We start from the raw sequence: 22681 nt of genomic DNA on the forward strand, positions 1-22681 counted from the left end.
TCCATGTTTCTGCAAATGGCAAAATTTCATTCTCCCCTACCCCAAATTTCTAATGATCATATGGTTTCCTCAAAGCCTCTAGATTTCTAGTATTCCATGCTCATTAGGCAACGTGAGATTTGGCCCACATATTTCATTTTTACTATAAATTATCTATAATTAATTGATGTATTTTCACTTTGGTGGTCTTCTGCCCCGCCCCCCCCAACTTTTTCTAGATACTATGCAAGGTGCTCATGGAGAATTTTTGCCAACTTGTTTTAGTATTTATCTTAAGACTTTATTTTTTTTTAGGAACAATTTTGGAACCACAACAAAACAGAATGGAAAGTGCAAAGATTTCCTGTACACCTTTTGCCCTCACACATGTATAACTTTCCCCATTCTCTGCATTCCCAATAGAGTATTATAATTGTTAAAAACAGTGAAGCTTCAGTGAAATACCACTATCACTTAAACTCCATACTTTGCATTAAGATTCACTTTTGATGTTGTTCTATGGGTTTGGGTAGACTGTATCATCACTACCTAAAAATCCTCATTTATCCCTCACTCTCTTCCCACCCCAACCAACCACTGATCCTTATATTGAAAAGCTTTAACTTTTCCAGAAAGTCGTATCATTGGAATTGTACAGTGTATATGCTTCTTAGATTGATTTCTTTCACTTAGTGATATCTATTTATGTTTCTTGATAGCTTGTTTCTTTTTAGTACTAATATTCCATTGTCTGCATGTGACACTTTTTGGTATCCATTTATCTACTGTATCCCATGTTGCTGCTTCCAAGTTTTGACAATTTTGAATAAAGCTGCTATAAACATCTGTGTGCAGATTTTTGTGTGGCCATAAGTGTTAAACTGTTTGGGGTAAATACTAAGGAGCATTTTAAACAATATAAGCATGATCTCTTTGTTTCCAAGGCAAACCATTGAATGTCACAGTAATCCAAGTCTATGCCCCAGCCAGTAATGGTGAAGAAGCTGAAATTGAATGGTTCTATGAAGACCTACAACACCTTCTAGAACTAACATCCAAAAAAGATTTCCTTTTCATCATAGGGGACTAGAATACAAAAATACGAAGTCAAGAGATACCTGGAGTAACAGGCAAATTTGGCTTTGGAGTACAAATTGAAGCAGGGCAAATGCTGACAGAGTTTTGCCAAGAGAACTCACTGGCCATAGCAAACACCCTCTTGCAACAACACAAGAAAAGACTCTACACATGGACATCACCAGAAGGTCAATATAGAAATCAGATTGATCATATTCTTTGTAGCCAAAGATGGACAAGCTCTATACAGTCAGCAAAAACAAGAGGGTGGCTCACATCATGAATTCCTTATTGCCAAATTCAGATTTAAATTGCAGAAAATAGGGAAAACCACTAGACCATTCAGGTATGACCTAAATCAAATCCCTTATGATTATACAGTGGAAGTGACAAACAGTTTCAAGGGATGAGATCTGATAGACAGAGTGCCTGATGAACTATGGACGGAGGTTCGTGACATGGCACAGGAAGCAGTGATCAAGAAAAAGAAATGCAGAAAAGCAAAATGGTTGTCTGAGGAGGCCTTCCAAATAGCTAAGAAAAGAAAAGAAGTGAAAGGCAAAGGAGAAAAGGAAAGATATACACATCTGAATTCAGACTTCCAAGGAATAGCAAGGAGAGATAAGAAAGCCTTCCTCAGTGATCAATGCAAAGAAACAGAGGAAAATAATAGAATGGGAAAGACTAGAGATCTCTTCAAGAAAATTAGAGATATCAAGGTAACATATTATGCAAAGACAGGCACAATAAAGGATAGAAATGGTATGGACCTAACAGAAGCAGAAGATATTAAGAAGAGCTGGCAACAATATACAGAAGAACTAGACAAAAAAAATCTTCATGACCCAAATAACCATGATGGTGTGATCACTGGACTAGAGCCAGCCATCCTGGAATGTGAAGTCAAGTGGGCCTTAGGAAACATCACCACAAACAAAGCTAGTGGAGGTGATGGAATTCCAGTTGAACTATTTCAAATCCTAAAAGAAGATGTTATTAAAGTCAATTTGCTGCACTCAATGTGCCAGCAAATTTGGAAAACTCAGCAGTGGCCACAGGACTGGAAAAGGTCAGTTTTCATTCCAATCCCAAAGAAGGGTGATGCCAAAAATGTTCAAACTACTGCACAATTGCACTCCTCTCACATGCTAGCAAAGTAATGCTCAAAATTCTCCAAGCCAAGCTTCAACAGTATGTGAACCATGAACTTCCAGATGTTCAAGCTAGATTTAGAAATGACAGAGGAGCCAGAGATCAAATTGTTAACATCCACTGGATCATAGGAAAAGCAAGAGAATTCCAGAAAAACATCTACTTCTGCTTTATTGAATACTCCGAAGTTTTGACTGTGTGGATCACAACAAACTGTGGAAAATTCTTCAGGAGATGGGAATACCAAACCACCTTAACTGTCTCCCGAGAAATCTGTATGCAGGTCAGAAAGCAGCAGTTAGAACTGGGCATGGAACAACAGACTGGTTCCAAATTGGGAAAGGAGTACGTCAATGCTATACATTGTCACCCTGCTTATTTAACTTCTATGCAGAGTACATCATGTGAAATGCCAGGCTGGATGAAGCACAAGCTGGAATCAAGATTGTCAGGAAAAATATCAATAACCTCTGATACCCAGATTATACCACCCTGATGGCAGAAAGTGAAGAAGAACTAAAAAGCCTCTTGGTGAAAGTGAAAGGGGAGAGTGAAAAAGTTGGCTTAAAGCTCAACATTCAGAAAACTAAGATCACGGCATCCGGTCCCATCACTTCATGGCAAATAGATGGGGAAACAGTGGCTGACTATATTTTTCTGGGCTCCAAAATCACTGCATATAGTGATTTCAGCCATGAAATTAAAAGATGCTTACTCCTTGGAAGGAAATCTAGATAGCATATTAAAAAGCTGAGACATTACTTTGCCAAAAAAGGCCATCTAGTCAAGGCTATGGTTTTTCCAGTGGTCATGTATGGATGTGAGAGTTGGACTATAAAGAAAGCTGAGTGCTGAAGAATTGATGATTTTGAACTGTGGTGTTGGAGAAGACTCTTGAGAGTCCCCTGGACTGCAAGGAGATCCAACCAGTCCATCGTAAAGGAGATCAGTCCTGGGTGTTCATTGGAAGGACTGATGTTGAAGCTGAAACTCCAATATTTTGGCCACCTAATGAGAAGAGCTGACTCATTTGAAAAGACCCTGATGCTGAGAAAGATTGAGGGCAGGCGGAGAAGGGGATGACAGAGGATGAGTAGGTTGGATGGCATCACCATCTCAATGGACATGGGTTTGGGTGGACTCCGGGAGTTGGTGATGGACAGGGAGGCCTGGCGTGCTGGGGTTCATGGGGTCGCAAAGAGTCGGACACGACTGAGCGACTGAACTCAACTGAACTGAACTGAAGTGGAATTAAAGAGGCTCTTGATGAAAGTGAAAGAGGATAGTGCAAAAGCTGACTTAAAACTTAACATTTCAAAAAACGAAGATCTTGGCATCTGGTCCCATCATTTCAAGGCAAATAGAAGGGGAAATCATAGACACAGTGACAAACTTTATTTTCTTGGGCTCCAGAATCACTGCATATGGTAACTGTATCTGAATTTAAAAGACACTTGCTCCTTGGAAGTAAAGCTATGATCAACCTAGATAGCATATTGAAAAGCAATGACATTACTTTGCTGACAAAGGTCTGTCTAGTCAGAGCTATGATTTTTCCAGTAGTCATGTATGGATGTGAGAGTTGGACTATAAAGAAAGCTGAGCACCAAAGAATTGATGCTTCTGAACTGTGGTTCTGGAGAAGACTCTTGAGAGTCTCTTGGACTGCAAGGAGACTCAATCAGTTCATCCTAAAGGGAATCAGTTGTGAATATTCACTGGAAGGACTGATGCTGAAGCTGAAACTCCAATACTTTGGCCACCTGATGTGAAGAATTGACTCCTTGAGAAAGATTCTGATGCTGGGCAAGATTGAAGGTAGGAGGAGAAGGGGATGACAGAAGATGAGATGGTTGGATGGCATCACTGACTCGTTGGACATGAGTTTGAGCAAGCTTCATGTGTTGGTGATGGACAAGGAAGCCTGACATGCTGCAGCCCATGGGGTCACAAAGAGTCGGACATGACTGAGCGACTGAACTGAACTGAAGCATGCCATCCTGACTGCAATTGATTGATACCAAAAGTAGGCTTATGTCCAAGCTGGATCAATCAATCCTTCCTAGGAGAAATGAACTCTGATGAAAAGTAGATTAGTTTCTCAAAGTAATTGGACTGGTAAGAAGTTAACCTAGGAGCTGTGGATGGTCATTTTTCCCATAGAGCAGAGAATGAGAGGAAATCCTTCCTCAGAGAAATGAATGAACCAGATGCTCAGAGAGGAATATAGATGAGAGACACAGAACAACATTTTACATTTCTGGTTCTCATCTCTTCCTGGACTCCAACTGTATTCCTAGTCTTGTGATCTGTGTCATACTGTTGTAGATTTATAATACATGTGTATTATTGGTATATATAATGATTTGTAATATATATTATAGCATAAATATAATATATATTAAAATTCTATTGAATTATCTCATTGGTTTTTGTACTTCTAACCAAAATAACCCTAACCAAGTTTCCTGTTTTAACTAAATAAAGTGATAATTTACCTGTCTTGTGTAAGTTTAGTCAGACAAGCCCACTGATCATTATCAATAATGAATCAATTTTCACTGCATTTATAAAGTCAAGTTTATGGATCTAAACAGATGAGGGCCAAGATCATAACAGAAGTACCACTATAAGGTCTTACCTTTGAGTGGTTCTGGCTGGCTGGTTGATCAATCAACTTGTTTAAATGGGTGACATTTATAGCTCATGCCCTCCTTTTTAAAACACAGATGAACTGAAGTGTTGATGGCAACACGGATCATTTCAAACTTCAGTCCTTATAAGAAGACCAACTCACAACTATCCATAGATAAGATTTAATTATGAAAATTCCAGAACCTGGGAGTGAGACTGAAAAAGAACTGCCTGGGCCACAGAGACTGAGAGGGACTGCATTAGATGGGTAAAAGGAACAGTTCCATTTTGCATCAACCCTGATGCATGAATGTCCTGAATAATGCCCTCAAGAGTATCAGCAATGCCAAAAAGAGAGGCAAACACCAGGTTTTTATTAGGACATGCTCCAAAGTCATCATCAGCTTTCTAACTGTGATGATGAAGAATAGTTACATTGGCAAATTTGAAATCATTTTTGGTCACAGGAATGGGAAAACTGTTGTGAACCTCACAGGCAGGCTAAATAAGTGTGGAGTGATCAGTTCCAGATATAATGAGCAACTCAAAGATCTAGAAAAACGGCAGAATAACGTGCTTGCATTCTGTCAGTTTGGTTTCATTGTACTGACATTAGCTGGCATCATGGACTGTGAAGAAGCAAGACAAAAACACAGAGGAGGGAAATTCCTTGGATTCTTTTTCTAGGGATGTAATACATGCAAATAAAATGCCTCAGAGGACAAAGTAAAATGAACACTAGAATATTTTAGTAGATAATATCATCCATGGAGCTGTTACAATGTATGGAAATGCTCTCCTCCCACAGCCTTAGCAAAAGATTGTTATCTTTGCAATCTGATAGTATTTCAGTGTATTTTAATTTACATTTTTCCTAATATGAGTAGAGCTGAGTGCCATAGATGTTTTTATTTTTTTAAATTGTCTCATAATATTTGTTCCTCCCCCTACCCTGTTTACCCGATTTTCTTCTTTCCTGGTGTCCACTAAAATTTCCAATCTGATTAATTGAGCAATCCTTCTTTCCCCCATTAATATTACCTTTTCACCACGTACTAAACTCTCATGTATTTGATTACTTATCTTGTGATTAGTGACATTTATACATCAACACAGTTCTGTTTTAGTGATGAGGACCTACAAAAATTTCTTTAGATTGAAGTCTTATTAGAAAAGAATAAGGTGAACAGATTTCAAATGTTCAGTTTGATGTATTTTGACAACCATATTAATTTATTATCTCTCCTCCAACATAGAACATATTCATCACCCCAGGAAATTCCCATAAATCTCTTTCTGATCAGTGTGCAATGCCCACATTAAACCCATCTCTTTCTGATTTACTGCTTCTAATTACTTTTGCCTGATACTGCATATCATACAATAGAATCATACATTATCTCCTTTTTTGTTCCTTTTGTTTTTTTGAAAAAAATTGACACAATATTTTTGAGAATAAATGAATAAATTTTGTCTATATCACTACTTTGTGTTTTTTAATTGCTTAGTATTTTACCACTATATGAACATATTATAATTTATTTCTTCATCCTATTGACAAACATTTGGGTTGTTTCTAGTTTTTGGCTATTATGAATAGGTCATTAAAAACATTCTTGTACAAGTCTTTTTGAGGGCATATATTTTTATGGGATATAGGATAAATATCCAGGAATGTAAATTCTGGATCACCAGGTAGGTGTGTTTTTAAATTTAGAAGCTACTGAACAGTCCTTTGAAGGGATTACACCAGTTTATACTATCACTAGCAATGTATGTGAGTTCCAGTTGCTTCACATCCTTACCACCATTTAATGTTATCAGTTTTTAAAAACTATGAGCATTCTGATAAGCATTTCATTATGTGCTTTACTGCAGTCTTAGTTTACTAGATGATTAACGAATAGTCTTAAGCATATTTTCATGTCTATGTTGATCACTTGTATATTTTCTTTTGTCAAAGCATGCTCAAAGATTTTGCTCAGTTTTAATTGGATTGCTCATTTTTATTTTTTTGTAAAAATTCTTCATGAGTCTAGGTACATTTTCCCCCTGATTCTGCCCTGTCTAGTTTTTCTTAATTGTGTCTTTTTGCAAGCAAAAAATTAACTTTGACAAGGTCTAATTTATCAGATTTTTAAATAAGCAGAGCATTTTGTGTCCTAAGAAGTCTCTTAGCAGATCTTAGATCATGAAGATATTTTCCTGAGTTTTCTTTCAGAAGCTGGACAGACTGTATTTTCTGTTTAGGAGTATGACATATCTCAAGTTTTTATTTCTTTATGGAGAATAGACATCTTAACAGTGTTAAGCCTACACTCCTACTTTCTAATTCTATTTACTTAGTCTTTAATTTCTTTTAACAATACTCTGTAGCTTTTGGCATAGAGGTATTGTATGTATGATGTATGTATTTCATTAGATCATTTACTAGGTACTTAATGCATTTTGATGCTATTGTAAATGGTGCTGTTCAAAAAAAATTTTTTTTTCCTTTTTGTTGTGCTGAGTCAGTTATGGGGTCTTAGTTCTGTCAGGCACGTGGATGCTCCTCGGTTTTTGCTTCATCACAACAAAGATTTGGAGTGACGGACATTAAAGACCCCCTCGGCGTGTCACAGCTCTCAGGTCTTGGACAGACCATGTTATAGCTCTCGGGTCTCGAACGGACCATGTTATAGCTCTTAGATAAACCAGTGTTACAGCTCAGTGTTACAGCTCTATTTTATTTAGATAACAGCAGGAAAATCCATCTTTGAGGCATGAGGGTACATCGACCCAAAGACGTGAAGAGAAGAGCACCCCAGCACGCAGGGGAAGAGAGAGAGAGAGAGCCATTTGGCTCCTCTTTTTATATGTTTTTTTTTTTTTTTTCCACTCCCTGGGCGTGTCCTATGTAAATTGGGCCAGCCAGGAGTGCTGTTTGTTTACCTGAGGTTCTCACTCAGGTCCTCGGACCTTCCTTTGTTCTATTTTTGCGGGTTTTCCCTTCCAGGTCGTTTAGTCACTGCCATTCTGGACTCCTTTTCCCTATTTTACCTACCTAACAGCTCCATGACCAGGCATTGAGCCTGGACCCACAGTGGTGAAAGTGCTGAGTTCTAACCACTCTGTGAAATTTTATTTTCTGTATTTTTGTTCCCAGTATATTGAAGAGCAACTGACTTTGTATTTTGACCTTGAATCCCCAGTATTGCTAAATTGTTAGTTCTAATAGGTTACTTAGGTTTACTATGGACATAATCATGTTGTTAAAAAATAACAGGAGCTTTATTGATTTATTCTTTAAAATGTGCATGCCTTTCATCATTTTTGTCATATTTAGCCTTTGTCAAAGGCTAGGACAATGGTACAATGTAGAATATAAGTGGTGAGGGTAGACTGTTAGAACAGTCTTCTGTACTTCTTCAAAATTATTGTTTATCAGCTTAAGGAACTTTTCTTTCATTTCTAGTTTACTGAGAATTTTTTGTATGTTTTGAATCAGGTATTCCAATTAAATGGAGCTATTGAGAGGGTTCCACTCCCTGGGTCTTAGTCTCTTAGAGTTTGTGGGAATAAAGATTACTTGAGTTATGTTCCCTGAACCCCATATGGGTCATCCATGTGAGAGATTTGACTGGAGGAGAGAAATGAACAGACCTTGACAGAAGCTTCAAGAGCTTTGCTGTTTGTATTAGTTGTCTTTTTTTTTTTTTTTTTTTAATGAGAAAACTAAGGTCCATAGCTCGCTTGGTAAAGAATCTGCCTGCAGTGTAGGAGACCCGGGTTCGATCCCTGGGTTGGCAAGATTGCCTGGAGAAGAAAATGGCAACCCACTCCAGTATACTTGCCTGGAAAAATCTCATGGACAGAGGAGACTGGTGGACTGTAGTCCATGGTGTTGCAAAGAGTCGGGCACTACTGAGTGACTAACAGACAACACAAGGTCAAAAGAGATTCTCTAACTTGTTCAAGATCATACATGTTAACATATAGCTGTTAATACTTGATATGGCTTTAGAGGAAGCAAGGTAAAGGCAAGATTTTAATGCACAGAGAAGAGTCAAAAGTGGGCATTTGTGGTCGCCACCTGAAAAATCTACGCAAAAGTGCACCCTGACCCAGAACCTTCCCTCCATGTTAGAATCATTACTTTGGGCCAGTTCATGCAAATCTGGGGAAGACCCATCTCAGTTATGTGCTGTAACAGAGTGTGTGGAACAAGTACCACAATGTGCTAGGAGAAATCAGGATCCAATGTTCTACTGGCCACTCTGCCATTGCTGCATTGTGTGACCCCTGCCACTGTTATTGTGCGTCTATGCCTTTCAGTTTCCATTTGAAGAGAAGAGGCTTGAATTAGACCAGGAGACCTTAACGGATGGTTTATTTATAGGCTAAAAGCCACCATATGGTCCCCCTCAAAGAAGTGAAACAATAATGTATAAGCCATGGGAAGAGCTCTCTGACTCAAAAAGCTCTTCTAGTCTTCCCTTCTTTCTCTGCCTACTTCCAAAATATCAACAGTGTTTTCTTTCCTATAAGGCTAAACTTGGTCATTTTTTGTACAGTAGGATAAAACCCCTGGACCTCTTGGTTTCTAAGTTTCCTTCCAGCTCCAATATTCAGATGATCTTCTCTTTGGTCCTTAGCTTTGAAATTCTTTCATCTAATTAAGGTCTGTTAGTCACTACACCAAGTTTTCTTATCAATGGGTAATAAAATTACCCATTAGAGTTAATTCATGTAGAACTCCTAGATGTCTGGCATTTGTTAAGGGCTCTGCAACTGCTGCAGGAAGGGGGACCCCTTCCAGGACACAAGAGTGGGCTCCTGTCTAACACTTGGAAATGAGGTGTCCAATGAGACACATGAGCTGACAAAGCAAAAGACTGCTGGGAAGGAGTGTCTGACAGGACCATATGATTAACTGTTTAATAGAGGGTATAAGAAACTTACAGTAAAACCTGTTAACTTTGAAAACGTCAAAGAGGTCCAACAGGGACAGGATGAAAATCCTGCAGTCTTCCAAAGGAGATTAGTGGAGACTTTTAGGAAGTATATAAGCATGGATCCTTCCTCCCCTGAGGCACAGGCCCTTTTGGCTATGCATTTCATAGCCCAGTCTGCCCCAGACATCAGGTGCAAAATTCAGAAAACAACTGCTGGGCCTCAAAGTCCAATGAATGATTTGCTCCAATTGGAGTATTTGGTTTTCAATAAAAGGGATATGACCCAAAAGGCTCAATGCAGAGAAATATGCAAAAGACCCAAATGATTGCAATGCCTTTGTCCACTCCAAGACCACCAATTAGGAGGCTGCCCTCTGGTCCTGGCAGACCACAAGGCCCATGGGTACCCATACAAGGCCAGTGTATCCTGTGTGGACAAAAGGGACACTGGAGGAAGGATTGTATTTGATGTGTCCTTTGCAAACAACCAGGGCATTGGCAGAAGGAATGCCCCAGATGACAGGGAGCAATGGGGACCCCTCAGCCATTGACAGTTTTGCAATCAAAAGAAGACTGATGTGACCTGAGGCTTAAAGTGGCTCTGCCTAGAGATATTATCTGCATAACTAATGTCCAGCCTCAAGCCATCATTGATGTGTCTGGCCATTTGAGAGAATTTCTTACACACTGGTGCAGCCTTCTCAGTCTTAACCCAAAGGGTTGTGATCCTTGGCAATCATAAGGAATATGTAATAGAGTTGTCAGAAAGAAACAGGGGCACAGTTTTCTGGAGCTCATTTTGTGCGATGCTAACGGTCAGTTTTTACATTTGCTTCTGTTTGTGCCTGATTGTCCCATCCCTTTAACAGGAAGAGATTTATTAACTAAGTTAGAGGCCACTGTTTCTTGAGGGGCAAAGGAACCACCCTCCTTTCCAAATCGTTCTAATAGAAAGCAGAAAGGGACACATTGAATCTGAAGTTGAGGTATACCTTAGTATATCCTGGAACATGTAACTTCAAGGTCCAGGCCTGGTCAAACGTATCCAGCCAATGGTTACTAAACAAGATTCTAAAAAAAATAAAAAATAAAATAGCTGTAGTTCACCATGGGGGACATCAGTCTCAGATTCCCAGGTCTAAATTGAAAAAAGTCGCCAAGCTGACCAAGAAGCAAAGAAAGCAGCTCAAATACCAACTGATAAAATACAGGCAGTTTTAATAGTCCCAGACTTGATAGAGGAAATGCCACAACTTTGCTATACTAAGGAGATTGGGGTAAAAATAGGGGGTTAATAAGTCAAGAGAGAAGCCATAGGATTATCTGGTATGCCATGTTGAACATAATCATTTGTAATTCTGGTTATTGTAACCAATCTTTATTGATTACATTAGCCATGTCTTTTAAGTCTTTTGTCATTTATAGATATTTTTGTACCTTGTTGCTCGTTCAAAAAGTGCTTTATCATCAAGAAGATTCATAAGAAGGCCAAGGAAACAGTTACAACAGTTTCGCATCAAGATGAGTCTATTTGGGGATTCCACCCCATATAGATTAAAACAAGGAGCTACCCTGCCCTTGGGGCCCCTGGATCAGGTATCAGAGGTTTTTACTCCTTGACAGGCAGGGTGGATGCCCTTACTCATCCTTGAAGCAGTTACAGAAGATGAACCATCCTCCTTCTGCTTCCCATAAGAATGTGGGAGTAAAATCTCTGAGGTGGGGATTGAAACAGGAGGTAAGGAGGCAGGGTGCAACTTTTGAAAGAATGACATAGCCCAAGGATACAACATAAACGGATTAGAACCAAATGGGTCCAAGATGGCAGACAAATCAATTTAGACTAGACCTTCATCCTCAATCAGCAAGCTAAATGACACACCCACAGTTCCAAGGCACAATGAAAAGACAAAAAGTAGGCAGTGACCCAACTTCTGGAGATCTCCACCCCTTCCCCAAAATAGTTGGAATAATTCTCCCACTTATTAGCCTTTGAAATTACCCAGCCCATAAAAGCTAACCACACCACATTTCGGGGCTGCCAGGGTCGCCCTCTGAGATGGCCTAAACTCTGTCTTTGGAGTGTGTTTCTCTCTAAAAAATCCACTTCTTAGCTATCGCGTTGTCTCTCACTGAATTCTTTTTGTGATGATACATCAAGAACCTGAACTTCATTAGGTCCTCAAACCAGGTACCGTGGGTTTTGGCTGGGTTTGAGTCCCAACCATGTGGGTTAGAGTCCCAACCAGGGTTTTGGCTAGGTTCAAGTCCCAGACACATAGGTTAGAGTCCCAAATTGGGTTTTGGCTGGGTTCGAGTTCCAGCCATGTGGGTTCAAGTCCCGGTTGAAGGTAAACAGTTTCACAGCTGTAAGTTACTTCCATTAATATTTCTTTCACTGTGGCAGAAATTTATGGAGAGTTGTCCAAGTGTTGCACAAATTTATTGAATTGTTCAAGTGTTGCACAACATCTGGGGAAATGATCCAAAGGAAAGAAGTCTCGTGGTGTGGGTGGGGACATGGTCAGTTCTTAGAAACAGTCTTCTGGGGGTTCACAGTTGGATCCTGCCCTGGGTGTGGTTCTTATTAATACATTGGTATTTTTCACTTTGAGTGAGACTTGAGCCTTAAATGGACTTTGGCAGTTCCAGTTGTTAATATCAGAGCCTCCAAGATTGGACAGAACTTTTCAGATCTGAGCTCCCATTGTTTGCTGAATAACCCGAAGGCAGGCAGCAGGGAGGCTATGTACAGTTTTCCATACAAATGAGGCAAAAACAACTACCCTTTGTTACCAGCTGCAAGCTGCAACAAAAGCATCACCATTATCTCCCTTGGATCTACAAGTCACCTCATGCCCTAATGGGGTGAAAATGTATTGAATTTCTTTGGGTAGAAATTTTCCCCAAGATTTCCCTAGTAGCTAGTTGCTTTGCTTAACTGCAGAAATACATAAATCTTGTTGCTATTTTCTGTGATCCAATAGAGAAGACAGTGTTCACTGTAGGCTTATTCTTACCAAACCATACTGACTTTCAGATCAAACCCAATTTTTTTCTTATGACTCAGTAAGTGTCAGAACTCAAAATTAAGATGTGATTGGTTATGAAGATAAAAAAGAAAGTTTAAATTCTTTCGCATCTGAGTTATGGCATGAAAGTTTAATCTATCCTTCACATGTGTCTGATATTGAAACTCAGTGTAAAGTACCCAATATCAGGCCATTTGTGTTTTCAAAACAAACATTCATTGGCATAAACCAGCGTTTTCATTTTGAATGGGAGTCACATTATGACCAGCATGCCCTTTGTATCCTGTCCTTTTCTCTCCTGTAACCTGGATAGTGTTTTGGTCACCTGATGCAAACAGCCAACTCATTGGAAAAGTCCCTGATGCTGGGAAAGATTGAGGGCACAAAGAGAAGAGGGCATCAGAGGATCAGATGGCTGTGTTAGGTAGTTAGAATAGGGAAAAGGAGTCCAGAATGGCGGTGGCTAAAAGACCTGAAAGGGAAAACCCATGAAAATAGAACAAAGGAAGGTCCGAGGACAGGAGTGAGAAACTCAGGTAAAACCAACAGCACTCTTGATTGGCCCAATTTACACAGGACAGGCCCAGGGAGAGAAAAACATATAAAAAGAGGAGCCAAAGCTCTCTTCTCTCTCTCTCCCGTGCACTGGGGCTCTCTTCTCTCTGCGTCTTTGGATAGACGTGCCCTCACTCCTCAAAGATGGATTTTCCTGTTATCTTCTAAATGAAACAGAGGTGTAACACTGAGCTGTAACACTGATTTCTCTAAGAGCTACAACATGGTCCATTCGAGACCTGAGAGCTATAACACGGTCTGTCCAAGAACCGAGAGCTGTGACCAGCCGAGAGGGCTTTAATGTCCATCAGGCCAAACCTTTGTTGTGATGAGACAAAAATCAAGGAGCATACACTTGCCTGACATCTATGGTGCCATGACTCGGGTTTAACCTGGCTGAAACAACCTCTGCGTGGAAGAGGCCAAGCGCAGCAGGAGCCCAACTCAGCGAAGCTCCCACGGTAGAAGTGGAAAGCGAAGAAAACCCAGCGCAGGGGAAGGCCCACCATGCTGGAAACCGGGACAGTGAAAAACGAACTCAGCAGAAAGCTCATGAGCCTCAGTCTCAGATTCCAGAAGACCTTCCGTTAAGGTAGGAGGTCCTCGCTCCTATGGCTGGAGGGACATGCCTAGCAAAATCTTAACTCCTTTACAATCCCTCATTTCTTGTTTCCTCAATGCAATGGACATGAACTTGGGCAAGCTCCAGGAGATGGTGAGGGACAGTGAGGCCTGGCATGCTGCAGTCCATGGAGTTGCAAAGAGTTGGACATGACTGAGTGACTGAACAGCAACATCCTGGATAGTAGTCATCTCTGCCGAGAACTTTGTTCTCTCAATGCCCAATTTTACAGTACTCATCTCTTCTTATTTCCAAAGTGAACCTCTCTTCACAAAGCATTATTACATTGTTAAAGTTCAGTTTATTAGGTTTCTTGTTTTTCAGAAATGAATTTTATTATTTTTAGTAACTTACCCTTTATTGGATCTTTTTGCCTTTCACCATTAAAAGAAATCTGTAGGACATTGTCTAAAATTTCCAATCACTTTTAGGTATCAATAAGTAGTCATCACCTCAAATAGAGAAAAAGAGAAAGGAAAGAAAATGATAGGGAATTCCCTGGAAGTCCAGGGAACACAGAGTCTTAGCCATTGTACCACCAGCAAAGTCCCTGTACCATTTTGTTTCTAAGTTGTATCACATTTATTGATTTGTGTAATGTTGTGCTATCTTGCATCCCAAGAATAACTTCCACTTGATTGTGACTTATGATCCTCTAATATGCTGTTGTGCTGGAAGAAGCACAAGCTGGAATCAAGATTGCCAGGAGAAATATCAATAACCTCAGATATGCAGATGACACCACCCTTATGGCAGAAAGTGAAGGTGAACTAAAAAGCCTCTTGATGAAAGTGAAAGAGGAGAGTGAAAAGTTGGCTTAAAGCTTAACATTCAAAGAACTAAGATCATGGCATCTGGTCCCATCACTTCATGGGAAATAGATGGGGAGACAGTGGAAACAGTGACAGACTTTATTTTTTTGGGCTCCAAAATCACTACAGATGGTGACTGCAGCCATGAAATTAAAAGACGCTTATTCCTTGGAAGGAAAGTGATGACCAACTTAGATAGCATATTAAAAAGCGGAGACATTACTTTGCTAACAAAGCTCCATCTGGTCAAGGCTATGGTTTTTCCAGTGGTCATGTATGGATGTGAGAGTTGGACTATAAAGAAAGCTGAGGACTGAAAAATTGATGCTTTTGAATTGTGGTGTTGGAGAAGACTCTTGAGAGTCCCTTGGACTGCAAGGAGATCCAATCAGTCCTCCTAAAGGAGATCAGTAATGGGTGTTCATTGGAAGGACTGATGCTGAAGCTGAAACTCCAGTACTTTGGCCACCTCATGTGAAGAGTTGACTCATTGGAAAAAGCCCTGATGCTGGGAAGGATTGGGGGGCAGGAGGAGAAGGGGACGACAGAGGATGAGATGGTTGGATGGCATCACCGACTCGATGGACGTGGGTTTGAGTAAACTCCGGGAGTTGGTGATGGACAGGGAGGCCTGGCGTGCTGGGGTTCATGGGGTCGCAAAGAGTCGGACACGACTGAGCGACTGAACTGAACTGAACTGAACTGAATATGCTGTTGAATTCTGTTTGCTAGCATATATTGTTGAGGATTTTTGCATCTACATTTTTCTGGGTTAACTGTGTACTTGTGTACTCAGTCGTGTCTGGGGTATTGGCTGGTAATTTCGTTTTCTTTTAGTTTCCTTGTCTGTCTTTAGTCCAAGGGTCAAGTGAAGTCACTCAGTTGTGTCAAACTCTTTGTGACCCCATGGACTGTAGCCTACCAGGCTCCTCTGTCCATGGGATTTTCCAGCAACAGTACTGGAGTCAGTTGCCATTTCCTTCTTCAAGGGATCTTCCATGCTGGTATTAAAAAATGAATTTGAAAGGGTTCCTTCCTCTTTCATCTTTTGGAAGAGATTGGCTCCCCAATCTCTTGGTATTCATTCATTCCTAAATGTTTGGAAGCACTTTCCTATAAATCCATCTGGTCCTCAACTTTTCTTCTTGGGGAGTTTTGATTACTGAGTCAATCTTTTCTGCTGTTGATTTTTTAAGGTTTTCTGGTTCTTCATGATTCAGTCTTTCTAACTTGTGTGTTTCAGGAATTTATCCATTTCTTCTGGGTTTCCTAGTCCATGCATGCATACTAAGTCTCTTCAGTCATGTCCGACTCTGTGCAATCCAATGGACTGCAGACTGCTAGGCTCCTCTGTCCATGGGATTTGCCAGGCAAGAATACTGGAGTGGGTTCCCATGCCTTACTCTGGGGGATCTTCCCAACCCAGGGACGGAACTCATGCCTCTCACATCTGCCTGCACTGGCAGGCAGGTTCTTTACCACTAGCACCAATCCACTGTCATATTACTGTTCATAGTAGTTTCTTATAATCTTTAGTATTTCTGTGATATTAATTGTAATGTCTTCTCTTTCATTTGTGTTTTTATTTATTTGAATCTTCTCTTTTCCTAGTCTAGCTAAGGCTTTGCCAGTCTTGTTTATCTTTTTATAAAGCTAGCTCTTAGTTTCATTTAGTTTTTCTACTACATTTCTGGTCTCTATTTCATTGATCTTTTTGCCCTGGTCTTTGTTATTCACTTCCTTCTACTAACTTTGGGCTTAATTTGTTCTTTTCCTAGTTTTTTAAGTCCCAATATATGTTCTATCCTGGAGAACAATCTATATGCACTTGAGAAAAAAAATTTTTTTTTCCCCCTCTGTTAGGTTTGGTTTATTTGGTCTAATGTGTAGTTTCACCCAATATTTCCATATTGTTCTTCTTTATTGATGATTCTCCATGGTTGAAAGTGGGATATTGAAGTTTATTATAATAATAATAATTATTATTAATATTGGCTGTGCTGTGCTGCCTGGGGGATCTTAGTTCCCTGTCCACATATCAAACCTGTGCCCCCTGCAGTGGAAGTGCAGAATGCTAACCCCTGGACTGCTGGGGAATTCCTATTATAGTTTTGCTCTCTAATTCTTTCATATCTGTTGATTATATATTTATATTTTATTTATATATATATTTATACTATATATTTATATTTATATATTTAGGTGCTCTGATGTTGGCTGCATAGATATTTACAATTTCTATATACTTAAAAAATTTATTGTTTTATTGAAGCATCGTGATGAGGCAGCATAGTGCAGTGACATCCAGTACCTCTGGGAAACTTCCCAATCTGGGCCTGGTTCATCAGACAGCTCCTCTTGCTCTCTTCTTATGGGTCACATACTGACCTTTTATTCCTATATTACCAGAATAGGGGCTTTTTTTTTTTCTTTTTTTTATTAGTTGGAGGCTAATTACTTCACAACATTTCAGTGGGGGTTTTGTCATACATTGATATGAATCAGCCATAGATTTACACGTATTCCCCATCCCGATCCCCCCTCCCACCTCCCTCTCCACCCGATTCCTCTGGGTCTTCCCAGAGCACCAGGCCCGAGCACTTGTCTCATGCATCCCACCTGGGCTGGTGATCTGTTTCACTATAGATAGTATACATGCTGTTCTTTTGAAACATCTCACCCTCACCTTCTCCCACAGAGTTCAAAAGTCTGTTCTGTACATCTGTGTCTCTTTTTCTGTTTTGCATATAGGGTTATCATTACCTTCTTTCTAAATTCCATATATATGTGTTAGTATGCTGTAATGTTCTTTATCTTTCTGGCTTACTTCACTCTGTATAATGGGCTCCAGTTTCATCCATCTCATTAGAACTGATTCAAATGAATTCTTTTTAACGGCTGAGTAATATTCAATGGTGTATATGTACCACAGCTTCCTTATCCATTCATCTGGTGATGGGCATCTAGGTTGTTTCCATGTCCTGGCTATTATAAACAGTGCTGCGATGAACATTGGGGTGCACATGTCTCTTTCAGATCTGGTTTCCTCAGTGTGTATGTCCAGAAGTGGGATTGCTGGGTCATATGGCAGTTCTATTTCCAGTTTTTTAAGAAATCTCCACACTGTTTTCCATAGCGGCTGTACTAGTTTGCATTCCCACCAACAGTGTAAGAGGGTTCCCTTCAGAATAGGGGCTTTTTAAACATGGGAATATCTGTCTTTCAGAAGGACTAGGTTTAGGATCAGGGAGGTCCAGCCTCTTTGGAGCACAGAAAACTAATGAAGGCATTAAGAAATGAGCTGACCTCCTGTGCTTGGGGCTTATCTGAGGAATCACTGTATAACCTACTTGCTTTGCTGTCATTTTTGATTTCCCATTTAAAAAAGGAACATGAAAGTGGATTAAGCAAGAATAAACTAGTTAAATATCTATTCAATAAAAGGCAGAAATGAAAATTGATCATTTAGCAAAAAAGGTATACATGCTTTTTAACAGAACTACCCAAAAGGGTCAAAGTAACTTGTTTAAGGTCATATGGCTATTAAGTGACTGAGTTGGACTTATAACAAGGTTAGCTTCCCTCCAAAGCACAAGCACTTAGCCTTCACACTGTAATGCCTCTTTGTAAGCAGAGATGTAAGAAAGTCCAGAAAAGCAGGTTTAAGTACCCTGGGCAGACAGCACACCAAGGCCATAAGGACAGCCAGGGCCAGTCTTCTACCAGCAGCACATGGACAGCCAGGAAGGATGCACACAGGAGAGTCAAGTTCACTGGGTTTCCTGCCTGTGCCCTCTACTCTTCTGGCTGCCATCGCCCATTCTCCTGTCTCTTAGATTTCTCACTTCAGGTACCTGGGGAGTGAGAGGCCATTAAGACTGTCATGTCCTGGGGGAGGCCACAACTCAGGAGTCCTGCCTGTCCCTCAGCGTGCACAAGGGCCCTCAGCCTGACAGAGGCAATGCTGATATTTTAAGAAATCCTTAGGATCTTTTTCCTGACCATTTTTAGAATGTTTTTACAATTTGGGGACTTGGAGACAAGAAAATAGTTAATAATAATCATCTAACCATAAATAATAGAATCTATTAAGATACCACATGAAAAAACACCTGCAATAATAGATCCTCTGAAACAACTTACTTTGTCTTCAGATTTTTCTCATGATGAGTTGAAAATAAATGCTTTCAGGAAGTGTCCATATGCAAGTCTTTTTATCTCCTCAGGAATATCATAAAATAATTTTCTTCTAAATTCCTGAAGACTGTGCTAATGTTCCCTGAATCCCAAGTCCTGGATCTATTTCTTATTTTGAGCTCCTCTTCATCCTGGTCACTGTGGGGAAGGGAAGCAGGTAAACAAATGAGAGCAACAGAAGGAATCAATGGTGTTATTTTACTTCCAGGTGTTTACAGATGAACACAGGAAAGAGCAGCCAATCCCACCAGGATCCTGTTTCCTAGATCAAAAAAAAAAAAAAAAAAAAAAAAAAAATCATATGACCTGCCTTCCTATAGAAAGGCAGCTTGAGAGAGCCCCAGTCATTCTGACAACCATCTCAGAATGTCAGTCTTCACCTTTTCTCACCCAGGAAGCAGACCACAGGGGTTCTCACTCGTGGGTTCAGTCCCACCCAGCTCTAAAGGCAATTCTGTGTAAGATAGATGCACATTAAAAACCTTGTCCCAGCAAACGTGACAGGATGAGTCTTCCTGGAACAATAGCCTATCCCATTATTATGGTTGTGGATACCTGATTGACTTAGTATCCTATTAGCTGTTCAGATCGTCTTTTCATAATGCAAACCCCAGATAGACAGAATACTTATTTCCTGCCAGGTTTTTCTCTTAGAAACCCTAAAACCCCTATTTCCCAGCCCATATAAGACAGTGTGGACATGATAGGCAAGAGATGATGTTTCTTATGATTCTAAAGGCTCACTGATGTTCTTTGATTGCCAGTATAATCATTTATTCATTCACAGAGTCAACAATCATTTATTGCATGTCAAACATCGGGAATTCCTGGGCAACAGCTCAGATGATTTCCTGTTCTCATGGAGACCACTAATTGGCAGACTCAGTTATATTTCAGAGGGATTTCACCTTGATGCTGAACCAGCTGAACTTGTAGCTTATCCTTCACTAGAGTACTCAGAGAGGGTCTTCTGTGCTCTTGTGTTGTTATACACTGATGTTCTCCAGACAATTATCTACCTCCACACAGGCTTACCACTCCCTGCCTCCCACTCCAGCTCCCTCACCGGGCAGACCTCACATTGATCCCCTTCTCAAAGACTGGAACTCCTCAGCTTCAGAAACTTGTACCTTCCCTCTCTTTCAGTCTCCTGACTTGCAACTTTTCATTGCCTGGAACTGCTTCTCTAAAACCATAAACACCACTTTCCAAATCTCTGAAAACTTTCCATGCCTTGAACTTTCTAACATTTTCCTTTCCCCAGCCCTCCTTAGTGAGATCCTCTCTCCTACCACTTATTTTTGTTCTCACTTTTTATCAGCCCATTTCTGGATATCTAAGTCTTGGAGACCACTTGAGTTGCTTTCTCATTTCAGACTCCCTGACTGTGTCAGACTCCCAACATACTTTTCTTATACAGCTCCAACTCTCAATCAGGCAGGCTGATAATCTCTCACGGACCCTCTGACTGCTGCTTGTAAGGACCTCACAGCAGGGCATATTGATGCAGGTTAACAAGTGCAAGTTTTCAGTCCAATGCTTGTCTTTACCCAGGGCCCCCTTTCCTCTCAGGTGATTACTTTAGACCCTAACTAACTTTTAGAAGCTTCCTGTGCAATCCAACCTCTCTGGCTCCTGTTAAGCAATTCATCCTCCATTTCATCCCCAAACACTAGCAGATATAGTGTCTAGATTCTACCTACTATTGCTCATACTCATCTTCATTTTCACCTCTGTCACATTTTTTTCCTTTCAGAAGTCTGAAAAACATCTTAAATGATTATTTACTCCACAAAGAGTAAAGTCGTCTTCTAGATTTTATAATTAACTCTCTCTCATGTCCATCCCCTCCCCTCGACTCCCCTTACCATCTTGTTGGTTTAGACTCCCTTCTGTACTTTCTGGACTGGTGCAGTGGTTTCTTCACGAATCCTCCTGGCTCCAGACATTCCCCATCCCAGTTCCTCCTCTATGTTGCAGTCAGAATGAATGTTCTCAAATGCGTGCTGGTGTGATGTGCTAAGTCACTTCAGTCGTGTCCAACTCTTAGACACTCAGTGGACTGTAGCCTGCCAGGTTCCTCTGCCCATGGGATTTTTCAGGTAAGAATACTGGATTGGGTTGCCATGCCCTCCTTCAAGGGATCTTCCCAACCCAGGGATTGAACCTGCATCTCTTATGTGTCTTGCATTGGCAGGTGAGTTCTTTACCACTAGCACAACCTGGGAAGCCCTCTAAAATCCATATGGCCCTTCATTTTCTTTGTGTGTGTGTCCTTAGCATAATGCTCTTTCTGGCCAAAAATGCTTTGTTTTTCTTTCTACATGTTCTTGACTCTGTTAATAAAATACTATAATCTGGAGAAAACTTCCATCTTTATTTTTCTCTCCTTTTTTTTCACTTAATTTTCTGTATGAGTTGGGGAGAAATATATCTCAGTCTTGAAGCCTGAGCTCTCTGGTGGATTTGTCTGCCCACAGGATATATGAGGTCTTTTCTCCTTCATGTGTGATCAGTAGGGCACGCGTGACTCCTGAAGGATAAAGACAAATGTATAGGGTCTTGGATCCCAGTTGCAACCTAATGTAGAATCCTCAACAGGAAAACTAATATTCTGAGCCTTTTCTGAATTATGTGTCTGTTACTGCATCATTTCAGAATCTGCAGAAGGTAGAATGTGAGTAATAAGCATTTACAAAGCTATTTATAACTTTTCATCATCTGGATCCTACTAATAGTTTTATATCATCTGGTGTTTTTAAAATTCAACATCAGTGTCTCCTGACATCTGACCACCACACAGGCTGTGATTCAGTCATTCCACAGTACTTCTTATTGCTTAAGAGGTGATACTGTTTCATTTGTCTGCATATGTACAACAAAGTCTTTTCCCATTCTGATTCTCCATTTAATTCCTGTTCAACTGTCATCATCTCTCTGAAGCTTATTATTAGCTCCAAGTAAAGGTGATCATTTCTTCAATTGTGTTCACAAAGTTTCTTATACTTTCCTTTCTTATAGCTGTGTTTACATGCTATTACAATTAGTTCAGTTCAGTTCAGTCAGTCAGTCATGTCCGACCTTCTGGGCCCCATGGATTTTAGCATACCAGGTTTTCCTGTCCATCACCAACTCCTAGAGCTTGCTCAAACTCTTGTCCATTGAGTCGGTGATGACATCCAACCATTTCATCCTCTGTCATCCTCTTCTCCTCCTGCCTTTAATCTTGCCCAGTATCACAGTCTTTCCCAATGAGTCAGTTCTTTGCATCAGGTGGCCAAAGTATTAGAGTTTCAGCTTCAGCATCAGTCCTTCCAATGAATATTCAGGACTGATTTCCTTTAGGATGGACCAGTTTGATATTCTTGAAGTTCAAGGGACTCTCAAGAGTCTTCTCTAGCACCACAGTTTTAAAGCATCAATTCTTTGGGACTCAACCTTCTTTATGGTCCAACTCTCATATCTGTATGTGACTACTGGAAAAACCATAGCTTTGACTATAAGAACCTTTATTGGCAGTGATGTCTCTGCTCTTCAATATGCTGTTTGGGTTTTTCACAGTTTTTCTTCCAAGGAGCAGTTCAGTTCAGTTCTGTTCATTCGCTCATTTGTGTCCAACTCTTTGCAACCCCATGAGCTGTAGCATGCCAGGCTTCCCTGTCCAACACCAACTCCCAGAGCCCACCC

The 22681-nt window shown here is 40.3% G+C and overlaps 1 protein-coding gene across 1 annotated transcript; it reads left to right on the forward strand.

Annotated features, from left to right (window-relative positions):
* Positions 1 to 5148: 5148 nt before the first annotated feature.
* On the forward strand, positions 5149 to 5529 carry LOC133040094 (small ribosomal subunit protein uS8-like). The gene has a single exon (XM_061119840.1). The coding sequence runs from the start codon at positions 5149 to 5151 to the stop codon at positions 5527 to 5529; it is 381 nt and encodes a 126-aa protein (XP_060975823.1).
* The last annotated feature ends 17152 nt before the right edge of the window (positions 5530 to 22681 follow it).

The sequence above is a fragment of the Dama dama genome, chromosome 20 (genome assembly GCF_033118175.1).
Source record: "Dama dama isolate Ldn47 chromosome 20, ASM3311817v1, whole genome shotgun sequence".
Classification (NCBI taxonomy): Eukaryota; Metazoa; Chordata; class Mammalia; order Artiodactyla; family Cervidae; genus Dama; species Dama dama.